At 40.5% G+C, this 14,458-nt stretch overlaps 1 protein-coding gene across 1 annotated transcript in view; it reads left to right on the top strand.

Annotated features, from left to right (window-relative positions):
- Nucleotides 1-6,667, top strand: part of MRVI1 (murine retrovirus integration site 1 homolog) — an 82,849-nt gene extending 76,182 nt beyond the window's left edge. The window contains exon 20 of the mRNA XM_032426951.1: nucleotides 3,275-6,667. Coding sequence (XP_032282842.1) covers nucleotides 3,275-3,518 — 244 coding nt within the window. The 3' untranslated portion in view covers nucleotides 3,519-6,667. The remainder of the gene's footprint in view (nucleotides 1-3,274) is intronic.
- The last annotated feature ends 7,791 nt before the right edge of the window (nucleotides 6,668-14,458 follow it).

Below are 14,458 nucleotides of genomic sequence, written 5' to 3' on the forward strand. Positions count from 1 at the left end.
CTCTCCTAACCTTTGCTTCCTCTCGGATTTACTTTTTGATCTTGAAAACATGCCTGTACCTCAGGTGATGAATACCAGACATCAGCACATAGAAGGGTCCTCGTCCTTCATTACAGGGGTGTAGCTTCCCCTTTTCAGGCCCACTACTGAGGCATCATCTTCTCCGTAACAACTGACACTGCTAACATATGAACTGCCCGCTCACAGTTATAGGGTCCCTTCCTCTGTCACCAAAGCCAGACTGGTCCTAAGAGCCTGTTGTCTTTAATGCCAGGCAATCCCCTCACTCATTCCTGAGTTCTGTAGACACACAGTTGTCTGCAGGCACCTGCACTCAAACATGATTTTCCCCATTAAATTTTGGCATTTGCCTGTTTAAATCTGCTCTATGGAGTTTAGACAATATTAGGCAGATTCCTTTACTTTTCCAGTAACTCTCAGAAAGCAGAAGTCCTCTGGTCAAGTTTAAGTCCCAAGAATAATCTCATTTCATTAATTAAAATGGCCAGTTCCCTAAAATAGTCAAAAGCCTGAACTTACAAAGATCAACCTTCTTTTTTCCTGCAGTTTGTCTGCTTCAGGAAAGAAGTCTGTAGTAGGCAGGGGGAGTGTGGCTTCTTTCTCTCTATCCCACTTGCACTTCTACCCTCTCCTCCAGTTTTGCCAGTGCAGCATCTGACCTCTCTAGGATCAATGCTAGGAAAGGGAACTGAGATGAAGGGGTTGGGAAGGTATTACTTGAATAGATTGCGAGCAGGCTCCAGGGCTTGGCAGGGGTTTAAAGCTGACTTGCTGACTTTGGTTAGTGTGTTGCTTTATGGGACCTCTAGAGAAAACCACTCCTCCCATCTCCCAGCATACACACACATTCACACCATGGCCGAGGTCCTCTCAGCTGCTGGTCCCTTTATGAGATCAAATGCATGTCTTCTAGCTAGCCACTTAAAATCCCTCTCAGTCCTTGGGCAGCTGGAAGTATACCTTCACTGTTCAGCTTCTAAGTAGCATTTCTGGGCAGGATCTGTGATGCCCCATGTCAGCTCTCCTTCTCCTGACTACAATCAGTTGGGGTAAAATGTGTACATTTGGCTCACTATTGGTAGAAGGACAGCTTTCCCTATCATGGCCCACAACTCTGATGCCATCAAGCATGTCAGCAAGATTCTTGCTCTTCCAACTGCTCATGTGTGAGGCACACACCAGTCCACTGTGTCCCCCAAACCTCAGCATATCGAGCTCTCCAAACAGCATCTCTGAAGCCCCTCTTCCCTAGGCCCAGGTGAGAAGGAAGCCACCTCACCCCTCCCTATGGGAGATCAAAAATCAAAAACTGATTTCCACAGAGATTCTATTTCTAATCTAATTCTATTTCTAACTCTGCATAGGCTAGAAATGGGGGACCAGCTAAGGTTCACAAAGCCAGATCTTGACCTCCTCCTCTGCAGTCCCACTTCAGAGTGGGGTGACAGTGGGATTTTCTCCACTCTAGCAGCTTGTTTTGGAGCACAGAAATACAGCCCCAAAGAAAGACTGCATTTTAGCATCCAATTATATCTAAGTAGAAACTAAAGAATCTAAACAGGGCTGAAAGAAAATAAGCTTCCATTTCCAAGCTGTCCCTTCCCAACAGTTGTGAAAATAACCAGATTTTCACCTCAGCTAAGTGCTCACTGTTTTGCTTTGCCTAACTGTTCCTGAAACAATTATCAAATGGGTCCCATATGGAAGAAAAACCAGTTGGTACCTTAGCATCTGAGGCAGGCACTCTGAGCCTCTGGTCCCTTTCCAAGGAAGGTATTGTTGAGTCTTTCCGTCAGTCATAAGGCATCTTTTTTCTACTAACTAAATTAGAGCTGTCTACTTCTCAGCAAATGGCCTGCATATTGCAGTGTCTATGTGTGCCTCCAGATCTTCAGAAAGCCCTCCTGTCATTTTCCTCACCTCCTCCATTTTTAAAAATAGATGAGGGATTAGAATAATCTCAGGAAACAAACTGAGGGTTGCTGGAGTGATGGGGGGTGGGAGGGATGGGGTGGCTGGGTGAGAGACATTGGGGAGGGTATGTGCTATGGTGAGCGCTGTGAATTGTGTAAGACTGTTGAATCACAGACCTGTACCTCTGAAACAAATAATACATTATATGTTAAAAAAAAGAAGAAGAAGAAGAAGAAGAAGAAGATAGCAGGAAGGGAAAAATGAAGGGGGGGAATCGGAGGGGGAGACGAACCATGAGAGACTATGGACTCTGAGAAACAAACTGAGGGTTCTAGAGGGGAGGGGGTGGGGGGATGGGTTAGCCTGGTGATGGGTATTAAAGAGGGCACGTACTGAATGGAGCACTGGGTGTTATACGCAAACAATGAATCATGGAACACTACATCTAAAACTAATGATGTAATGTATGGGGATTAACATAACATAATAAAATTTTTAAAAAAAGAAATAGGAAAAAATTCTAGCCTAGTGAAAGTGTCCAGGATTTCACTAGAGAGCTTGAAGAATGGACTCTGGAAAGCAGGCCATATGACCAAATGTTGTTTCACTAGGCCCCAAAGAGAGAGGGAAAGTTGAAAGGCAGTTGGGAAGAGAGGAAGAGGGAAAAAGAGAGTGAAGCAGCCAAAAAATGGCGGGGGGGGGGGGGGGGGAGATGAAAAGGAAGGAAGAAAGAGAGAAAAGGGAGAGTAAAGAAGGGAGAAAAAGGAAGAAGGGAAATTAGGGAGTGAAGATTACTGGGGTTGAGAAAACATCTGGACTAAGCCACTGGGAGGTTGCTGGAGGCTACTAGTCCTCTGGTTGCCCCTGGGATGGTTTGAAGTGAGCTCTTGAGGTTGATCTGGTTCCTTGTCATTTAGCATTGAACATGGAGAGTTTTCTGGGGTTTTAGGACAGTTCTTCTACTCTGAACACAGTCAGATGTGGAACTGAGGACAATAAAATATGCGTCAGAACATGAAGGCAGGGGACAGATTAGAACTTGAAACTGATCACTAAATACCACTAAGTGCAGAAAAGATGCTGGTCCCATCTGCATGCATGGGAGTGTGGGTCAGCCAACCTTCTGTCCTGGGGATTGAGAGAGTTCAGATATCAATGAACATCTCATGAATAGATGAGGGCATGTATGAATGAATGAATGATCAAACGAGTAAAAGGAGTGTTCTAGCCCAGTAGCTCCCAACATCAAGGTTATGGACTGGTGGCATTAAAATCACCTGGGGAAAAATTTTAATGTGCCTAATATACTAAACCCTTCTCCTATTTTTTCATTTGACAGCAAACTTGAAGAATTGGTTCATTTCTTACAAGTCATGTATCCCAAACTGTGTCAGCACTGGCAAGTCATCTGGATGATGGCCACAGTGATGCTGGTCCTGACTGTTGTGCTGGGGCTCTACAGTTCCTATAACTCTTGTGTGGAGCAGGCTGATGGGCCCCTTGGGAGATCCACTTGCTCAGCAGCCCAGAGGGACTCGTGGTGGAGCTCAGGACTCCAGCATGAGCAACCTGCCGAGCAGTAGGAAACCTGACACCCAGTCAGTACCCTGCTCCAGCACACAACTGACTGCCCTTTCCCCAAGCATAGTGTTTCAGGCCAGGTGTGGGCATGGTACTGCTAGCCCATTAGGAAATGAGCAAGGTTCTTTCACACTCAGCACCCGTGTGGGAGCTATGCATACACAGAAACTGATGTTCTTGGAGGATCAACAAAACTGCCCTTGTAAAGCATCTGGTGAATGAAGTCACCTTTATGAAGGAACTCTAATAGAAGGGAAAGTCATCTGCCCCAAGCTCAGATGGCTGGGGAAAATAAAACACCTTCACTGCAGGAGATAGTAAGAAGCTCACTCTCCCTTCCCTTTTTTCCTCTCTGTAGTCAGAAATAAAGAAGAATTAATTATTCCCAAAGGCTAACACTGACCCTGACGATCAGACCTAGAATTTGGAGTCACAACATGAATATCATCCCATTTCCATCTCATCCTCACTGCCTCTCCTTCAGCCTCCCCTCCTCCCCTTTGGAACCAGAGTTTCTCTTTACAGAAGTAGGAAAGGTTTCTCAGAAAAATATTTAGGCTGAATTTAGACCAGTGCTTGAAATGAAATGGGAAGATGTGAGTTAATATATATGCATCTGTAAACACACACAACACATACATACACACAGCGTGCATGTGCATGAAGCCAACAACCTTCCAAACGTGTGCTCTCAGTGTGTGTTCTGGATAAAGCCAACCCACAGAATTTTCACTAGGTGTGGGGCAGTCACCAGGCACCTGTTCAATGAGCTCTCCACATGGATTTAAGATGTTTGAAAAACACTGAAAACTCATGGTTTCAACAGTGAACTTGCTGGTCTCCATTTCAAGTGCTGATTCTAAGCTGTTGTACAACACAGTCTATTCCCTATTTGTCCTCTCCTATTGAGAGCAGTTAGCCCACCTCTCAGGTGAAGGAGGAGACACAGTGTGCTTTCAGCTCCTGTGTGCCCACATGCAAATGTGCAGTTGCACCTTAGTGCTTTAGTTCAAACGGGATTTCCAACCCAAGTATGTTTCAGAGCATTCATAACTGTTTAGCATAAAACTGAAGGAGCACATCTCATCTCCAAATTGACTTCTCCCTCCACCTTTACAGCCACTGCTTTCATTCATCCCTCATCAGTTTTGGGGGGTGTTGGTTTCTTGTGGGTTTTATTGTGGTTGTTCTGCTCTTGTTTTTGTTTCGTTGTTGATGTTGTTTGTTGCTAACATTCATATAGAACTTACTATGAGCCAAGCACTGTTCTAGGTATTATATAGGTATTAATTCATTTAATCCTCAAAAAAAAGGAAAAACCTATGAGGTGCGTACTAATCTCCTCATTTTCAGATAAGGAAACTGAAGCACAAAAACACAACTTGCCAAGTACATCCAGTTAGTAAATTATGGGCCTGGAACTCAAATCCATACAGACTGGCCCCTGCATAAAATTGCCTTTTCCAGTGGTCTCCTAACTGCATGCCTTACATTTCAGTCCCACTTCCCCAAGTAGCCCTCCAACCACTCCAGATTATTTCTGGTTCCCAGACTAAATCATTTTCTCATAGTTCTGCTCCTCTACTCACCAGTTTTTCTTCTGCCATTCTCCTCTTTTCTACTGGTTACTCTTCAGAACCAAGTGCAAAAATTATCCCCTCCATACAAGCTTTAATGACCTCGCTCCAACTCCCTACCATACCCCACATAATAGGTCACACCCTCTTCTGTACTTTCTGACACTTTTTAAACATCTTAATTATTGACAATTGTGACAGTATATCACAATAACTTTTTTGTGTTTCTATCTCCCCTACTATTTTCCTCAAAGACAAGAACAATATCTTACCCATTCTCTGGGGTAAGTACCTAGCATGGTGGCTGATACATGGGAGGGTATCATTAAATGCTGGTCAAAAGAACAAGTGAGAATTCAAGGTGGTAGAGAGCAGCCTAGAGACAGCTGACATTTTGCACACTTCCCAGTCCCAGTACCATCACTGCCACTATCTCAGTGAGAAAAATATCTTTATTAGTCTCAACTTATTCTATTATTTTTCAGTCTACTCTGGGAAAGAGCAGAAATGAGACCTAACTGGAAACACCATTTCCAAGCTCAAGGACTGGGCTTGATGCAACCACTCCTTTCAGAAAGACCCACCTAGATCAGCCCTACTGTAAAACAGCATGTTGTTTTAAGGTGGGGTGGGGGGCATCCTTTACAGTGGCTGGAAAACCACTGTGAGTGAAGCCCAAGCCAGGGTTGAGCAAGAATGTGCCATTAAGGTAAAGAGGTGCAGATCAAGGCAGAGGGACTTTGGGGGCCTGGAAGGATGGTTTTCCCTGATGTACCAGGGGTCTGGACACACTGAAAAATCTTTTAGGCCTTCAGAGTCACAGGCAGGATGTAAATGGAGCTCTAGAGACAGTAGCTGTGGAGCAGGACTCTATACAGGCAATGTCCAGTCTCAGCCTCCCTTAAAGAAGGACGAGGTTGAGCTGGCTCACTGTCCCCTTGGCTACAGGGTTCCCACCTTTGTTACCAATTAAAACAAAGGCAGGAGAACAGCTACAGTGAGCTCCTGAACCTCCAGCTGCTCCATAGAAAAGCCTGCAAGAGTGCTTCCAGACATAGGCCCTCACCCAAAGTACTCTGTAAGAGAGGTTGAAGAAAAGAAGAACTGTAACAGTAACCACATTTCCAAGGGCATTCCTGAAAAGAGTACTCATCGGCATTTCTTTTCTGAAAAGCAAAGTTTGATCTGAAGCAGGTGGAATGTTACTAAAGCAGCAGTGAAATGGAGAGAAATGGGCCCTGTCTTTCCAACAGTGATATTGATCTAAAATAAAAGTTCCCCTCAAAATGCCTCTGAAGTCTGACATTTCTGCTTAGCCCTAGGACTCTGGGTGCCTATCTTGAGTTTCAGTGATGCATAGTTTGTGTCGTTGTTGATATCACCTCCTTAAAGGCCTTCACTTTCTGGCTGCCACAAAATCCATATATATCATTCTCTGTGTACAGCCTGGCGGAATAAATGGAGAGGGAGATACTGGATTGGTGTATCACTGGCTGTCAGTTCCTAATGTTGTTAAACCTCACACAGGTGTGCTAGCATTGAACTATAGAGTGTCACATACCTGAGTTTGAAAATAAAAGCACATTTCCAAACCATTGGCAGTAGCCAAATGCCTCCTCATTTTATGGAGCTAAGCCACAATCTTGCCCCAACTCTGAATTAGATCCCCTTAGATATTAGTGCTTCCCAGAACCAAGCCAAAAGTCCCCAGCCCTTGGGTCACTGTACTATGGGCTACCTCTTAGGGGTTGGATTGTTTCCTCTCTTTCTTCTTCATTCCTGATCTTAGTTTCCTACACCTTCTCAGCTTACAATTTTTTTTCAGTTGTATAATATAATGATTCAACAATTCTTTCTCTTTTTTTTTTAAGATTTCATTTATTTTAGAGAGAGAAAAGAGCATGAGTGGGAGGGGTAAAGGGAGAGTGAGAGAGAACCTCAAGCACACTCCCCCCTGAGCACAGAGCCCAACGTGGGGCTTGATCTCACAACCTTGAGATCACAACCTGAGCCAAAACCAAGAGTAGGATAGTCAACCTACTGCACCACCCAGGTGCCCCTGATTCAACAATTCTATAGATTTCTCAGTGCTCATCAAAATAGTCTCCTCTTGGAGCTCCAGTGGCGTAATCAGTTAGCGTGTGGTACTTATACAAAATAGTGTCCTCTTAATCCCCTTTACCTATTTCACCCATCCCCCCACCCACCTCCCTTCTAGTAACCACCAGTTTATTCTCTGTATTTAAGAGTATGTTTTTTTGTCTCTTTTAATTTTTAAAATTAATACATTTTTGCTGTGCTAGAGACTGCTGAATTTTCACCAACATGATTTCCACAGCTAGACTATATTTTTCAGTCTTTCTTTAAAATTTTTTTATTATGTTAGTCACCATACAGTACATCATTAGTTTTTGATTTGGTGTTCCATGATTCATTGTTTGTGTATAACACCCAGTGCTCCATGCAATACATATATTTTTCAATCTTTCTTGCAGCTAGATGTAGGGGAATGTAGACCTTTCAGAAAGTAATGTCCTAAAAACGACTCTCCTGCCCAATATTTCACACTGTCTTTATTTCCCCTCTTCTTACCAAAATCAGAGGATTTAGTTGAGGACTTGAGGCCTGAGAAGATGGAAGCTGGATCTTTGAATGGGCACTCACAGAATTCAGCTGTGACATGAGCAAGAAATAAAATTTCAGTGTATCAGGCCACTGAAATTCAGGAATATTTGTTATAGCAGTTAGCCTACTTTGATTAATGCATAGATTTGAACCACAAAGGTGGTGCTTCAATAACAAGTTTTCAAAATATGAGGCACTGGCTTAGCAGTCAAGCAGCAGAAAGCAAGAAAACTAATCTCAGGAGCTAGAAATCTGGTGACTCACATAGTGAGTAAAACAAAAATATTTGGCAAAGGGTTACCCATGATAATTTGAAAGGCAGCCCATGGGCAGCCTATAGCCCTAGGAGAAGTGGCTGGAATAAATCCATGTGAGGCTTTATTGGCTGCCTCTGGCAAGATATTGTAAGAAAAAGAAGCACTTGGGAAAGAATTGGCTATTTGGAAGTAGAAAGAAAAATATACAGAGGGTTCAGACTGAAGGCTTAGAAAGCCTGACTGTTTCTAAACTCCAAACAGTAAGAATAAAAAGAGCTTTCAGTGGGAAAGAACCAATAAAATTTTTCAGTTGAACTCAGATCAACTCAGCCCATGGCAAAGACCAGATTAAGGATATGGCCCTTCCATCTGTGGTTTCACATGAACTCAGTGTAGGCACCATTAGAGAAAGAGAGAGAGGAATGGAGTGAGAAAACAAAGAAATGCATCTTGCTAATTATGACTGGGAAAGGATTTGGGGTATGGTTATTGGCAACGGAATCAAATGGAAGCAAATAGGTCAGAAATCTGGGTTTGTGAGGGAATTGTATTTACAAAGAAACATGAGCCAAGATGAAAAAGTTCAACTGTTCAAATTAGAAAACAACTTTTGGGATCTTCAGCTTTATACCAAGAGAAGGCAGATTGCAAAAGCTGTGTTACCCCCCAGGAGGGCATACTCCTTAAATCCTACTTCAAATGTGGCCAAGGAAGATTGTATACAATGAAGGGCTACAGAATCAGTGGACACATGGGACACAGGAGTTTCTCCCAGAAAGCAGAATCAAGATCTAATCAAAGGTAAGTAATTGTAGTAGGAAGAATTTCTAAAATACACCCCCCAAGATGTCCCACCCCAATCCCTGAAACCTTTGAATATGAAATATTACTACTGTTATGTTATATGGTAAAGCTGACCTTAAAATAGGGAAATCATCTCAGTGGGCCCAATGTAATCACATCAGCCCTTAAAAGCAGAGAGCTTTCATCAAAAACTAATGATGTAATGTATGGTGATTAACATAACAATTAAAAAAAAAAAGCAGAGAGCTTTCTCTAGCTAATGGTAGAAGTAGAAGTCAGAGAGATTAGAGGTGTGAGAAGGACCCAAAATGTCATTGCTGCTTTGAAAATAGAGTGAGCTACGTGAAAAGAGAAGCAGGCAGTCTTTTGGAGCAGAGAATAGACCCCAGTTGACAGCCAGCAAGAAAACAAGGACCTCATTCCTACAGCCTCAAGGAAATGAATTCTGCCACCATCCTGAATGAGCAAGAAAGTGGATTGTTCCCCAGGGCCTCCAGGTAAGAGCACACCACTGCCTACACATTGATTTTAATTTTGTGAGACCCACAGCAGAGAACCCAGTTGAGCCCACCCAGACTTCTGACCTACAGAATTCTGAGATAGTAAAAGGGTGTTGTTCTTTGAGAAGATCAACAAAATTAATAGATTAGTAGCCAGGCTCAGAGAGAGAGAGGACTCAAAATCAGAAATGAAAGAGGAGAAATAATATGATTTCACCCATATGTGGAATTTAAGAAACAAAACAGATGAACATTGGAGAAGGAAAAAAAAGAGAGAGAGGGAAACAAACCATAAGAGGCTCTTAATGATAGAGAACAAACTGAGGGTTGGTGGAGAGAGGTGGGTGGGAGATAGGCTAAATGAGTGATGGGTAATTAAGGAGGGCACTTGTTATGATGAGCACTGGTGTTATATGTAAGTGATGAACTGCTAAATTCTACTCCTGAAACCAATATTACACTATATGTTAACTAACTAGAATTTAAATCAAAATTTGAAAAAAAAAAAAAGAGGAGAAATAACAACCAACTCCTCAGACATACAAAGGATTATAAGAGAATATTATGAAAAATTATATGCCAATAAATTGGACAAACTAGAAGAAATGGATAAATTCCTAGAAAACATATAACCTACCAAAACTAAATCAGGAAGATGTAGAAAATTTGAACAGATCAAATACCAGCAAAGATATTGAATCAGTAATCAAAATACTCCCACCAACAACAAAAAAAAGTCCAGGACCAGATTTTCCCAAATTTCCACGGGAAAATTCTACAAAACATTTAAAGAAAAATTAACACTTATTCTTCTCAAACTATTCCAAAAAATAGAAGAAGAAGGAAAATTTCCAAATTCATTCTATGAGGCCAACATTACTCTGATACCAAAACCAGATAAAGACACCACAAAATGGGGTGCCTGGGTGGCTGAGTTGTTAAGCGTCTGCCTTCGGCTCGGGTCATGATCCCAGGGTCCTGGGATCAAGCCCCACATTGGGCTCCCTGCTCGGCGGGAAGCCTGCTTCTCCCTCTCCCACTCCCCCTGCTTGTGTTCCCTCTCTCACTGTGTCTCTCTCTGTCAAATAAATAAATAAAATCTTCTTAAAAATTTTAAAAATAAAAAAAATTTTAAAAAGACACCACAAAAAAGAACTACAGGCCAATATCTCCGATGAACATAGATGCAAAAATCCTCAACAAAGTATTAATAAATCAAATCCAACAATATATTAACAAAATCACTCACCACAATCAAGTAGGATTTATTCCCAGGATGCAAGGGAGGTTCAATATTTGCAAATGAATCAATGTGATACCATCACATCAAGAAAAGAAAGGATATAAACCATATGATCATTTCAATAGATGCAGAAAAAGCAATTGACAAAGTAAACATCCATTCATGATAAAAACCCTCAACAAAGTAGGTTTAGAGGGAATATACTTCAACATAATAAAGGCCATATATGAAAAACTCACAGCTAACACCATACTCAATGGTGAAAAACTGAAAGCTTTTCCCCTAGGATCAAGAACAAGACAAGGATGTCCTCTCTCACCTCTTTTATTCAACATAGTACTGGAAGTCCTAGCCACAGCAATCAAACAAGAAAAAGACATAAAAAAGTAATTCAAATCAGTAAGGAAGAAGTAAAACTTCCACTATTTGCAGATGACATACTATATACAGAAAACCCTAAGACTCCACCAAAAAACCACTAGAACGTATAAGTGAATTCAGTAAAGTCACAGGGTACAAAATCAATATGTAGAAATCTGTTGCATTTTTATACACTAATAAGCAGCAGAGAGAGAAAAGTACCATTTACAATTGCACCAAAAATAATAAAACACCTAGGAATAAGCATAATCAAGGAGGTTAAAGACCTGTTTGAAAACCATAACACACTGATGAAAGAAATTGAAGACAACACAAGAAATGAAAAGACATTCTATGCTCACGGATTGGGAGAACAAATATTGTTAAATGACCAAACCACCTAGAGCAATCTACAGATTTAATGCAATCCCTATCAAAACACCAACAGTATGGTTGGGGCTCCTGGGTGGCTCAGTCGTTAAGCATCTGCCTTCAGCTCAGGTCATGATCCCAGGGTCCTGGGATCGAGCCCCGATCGGGCTCCCTGCTCAGCGGTGAGTCTGCTGCTCCCTCTACCCCTCCCCCCTGCTTGTGTTCCCTCTCTCTCTGTGTCTCTCTCTGTCAAATAAATAAATAAAATCTTTAAAAAAAAAAACCAACAGTATGGTGACTAACATAATAATAATAATAATAATAAACCAACAGCATTTTTCACAGAACTAGAACAAATAATCCTAAAATTTGTATGGAACCCCCAAAGACCCCAAATAGCCAGAGCAATCTTGAAAAAGAAAAAAATTGGAGGTATCATAATCCCAGATTTCAAGGTATACTACAAAGCCGTAGTAATCAAAGCAGTATGATACTGGCACAAAAACAAACACAATAGAACAGAATAGATCAATAGAACAGAATAGACAGCCCAGAAATAAACCCACAATTACATGGTCAATTAATCTACAACAAAGGAGACAAGAATATACAACAGGAAAAAGACAGTCTTCAGTAAATCATGTTGGGAAAACAGTACAGCTATATGCAAAAGAATGAAATTAGACCACCTTCTTACACCATACACAAAAATAAACTCAAAATGGATTAAAGACCTAAATGTGAGACCTGAAACCATAAAAATCCTTGAAGAGAACACAGGCAATAATTTTTTTGACATTGGTGGTAGCAATATTTTTCTAGATATGTCTCCTGAGGTAAGGGAAATAAAAGCAAAAATAAACTATTGGGACTTCATCAAAATATAAAGCTTCTGCACAGCAAAGGAAATAACAAAACTAAAGACAACCTACTCCTATGGAATGGGAGAAGATATCTGCAAATGATATATCCACTAAATGGTTAGTATCCAAAATATATAAAGAAGTTATACAACTCAAAACCAAAAAAAAAAAAAACCAAACAAATAATCCAATTAAATAATGGACAGAAGACATGAACAGACATTTTTCCGAAGAAGACATACAAAGATGGTCAACAGACACATGAAAAGATGCTCAACATCACTCATCATCAGGGAAATGCAAATCAAATGACAATGAGATATCACCTCACACCTGCCAGAATGCCTAAAATCAAAAACACAAGAAACACAAGTGTTGGTGAGGATGGGGGGAAAAGGAACCCCCCTGCACTGTTGGTGGGAATACAAACTGGTGCAGCCACCCTGGAAAACAGTATGGAGATTCCTCAAAAAATTAAAAACAGAACTACCCTATAATCCAGTAATTGCACTACTGGATTTACCCAAAGAATACAAAAACCCTAATTCAAAAGGATATAAGCACACCTATGTTTACAGCATTATTTACAACAGCCAAATTATAGAAGCAGCCCAAGTGCCCATCAATAGATGAATGGATAAAGAAGATACGGTGTATCACTCGGCCATAAAAAAGAACAAAATCTTGCCATTTGCAACAACATGGATGGATCTAAAGGGTATAATGCTAAATGAAACAAATCAGTCAGAGAAAGACACCATTTGGTTTGACTCATGTCTAATTTAAGAGGCAAAACAAATGAACAAAGAAAAAAAGATTTAAAAAAAACCCAGACTCTTAAACATAGAGAACAAACTGATGGTAACCACAGAGGAGGTGAGTAGGGAATGAGTGAAATAGGTGATGGAGATTAAGAGGTACACTTATCGTGATGAGCACTAAGTAATGCATGGAAGTGTTGAATCACTATATTGTATATCCAAAACTAATATAACACTGTATATTATAGTAGAATTTAAAAAACAAGTTAAAAAAAGAAAATGGGTCTGGATATTCTGTTTCCTACTTTCCTTTGCAACTTCATTGCTGTTCATTTCATGTAACTTTTCAAATTTCCCTTCTAATTCTACAAATTTTTTCTTTAATTGTTGATTCTCCTTGATTATACCATGAGCTATTATTTTATTTTATTTATTTATTTACTAGGGCAGATTGCTACCTTATTTTTTCTTTTTTTAAATTTAAATTCAATTAATTAACATATAGCATATTATTAGTTTCAGAGGTAGAGTTCAGTGATTCATCAATCTTATATAATACCCAGTGCTCATTACATCCCGTGCCCTCCTTAATGGACATTAAACATGAGCTGGTATTTCAGAAGTGGATAGTGCTGCTGGGTTTTAGGGTTTTTTTTTCCATATCCTAAACACTGTTTCTCAAAACAGTGAAGAAAAATCAACTGGCAATACTTTCTTTATAGCTCTCCAGTTTAGCTTTTAGCTTCTGGCAACTAACTCTTCAGAAACTTGCCTGGAGTGAGAGGCCTACAACTGAAGACTGAGAATATTCACATTTAACAAGAGAGGCAACAAGTTCCCGTCAAGCATTCTCACATTCCAATGGTGGCTTAACTTCTCTCAATACGGATATCCAAAAAATAACCTACCAAAACAAGCAAGAAGAAGTAGAAAATTTGAACACATCAAATAAGATTGTTTCCTCTTCCAGGAACTCATTATTAAGCACCAGCACCATGGTGCAGACTCCCTTTATCTAATAATTCCCCTTCTAGAAATTTGTTTCCAGAATTTAGGCCCTTGCCTTCCATGATTCATTTTTCCCTTCCTGTCTTCCTTCCTTCTTTCTTTTTGAAATACTTTAGCAAATACTTGAAGGCTAACTTTCTTTTGGCCATGGTGCTAGGCTTTAAGGATAATGATGAAAAAGACATGATTCCTGCCTTCTTGTCTACCTGGTTCCATGGTGATAGAATCACATATGTTTCTGAGGTACCTGTAGCCTGGGGCTTGTGCTCACCCAAGTAATGAGGTCTACAGATATTTAAATATTAGAGTTACTTAAGAGTTATCCCCTGGTCTCTTACAAGTTACCTAGGTGCAGAGCAAATTCTTCTTTCATTACTGGTATTTTCTGTACAGATATCTAATTTTATGACTGATACCACTTGTACAGAAAAGAAATTGTTATCCATACACCATTCCTATAAATGACATTCATTTTGGAGAAAACTCATAAACCATTGCTCAAGGCATTATTCACAAGCCAGAATTCCAAAATTGCCATGGAAGACAAACCACTGAGTATCTAGCTGGGATAC

This window comes from Phoca vitulina, unplaced genomic scaffold (genome assembly GCF_004348235.1).
Source record: "Phoca vitulina isolate PV1807 unplaced genomic scaffold, GSC_HSeal_1.0 scaffold36, whole genome shotgun sequence".
In the NCBI taxonomy this organism is placed as follows: Eukaryota; Metazoa; Chordata; class Mammalia; order Carnivora; family Phocidae; genus Phoca; species Phoca vitulina.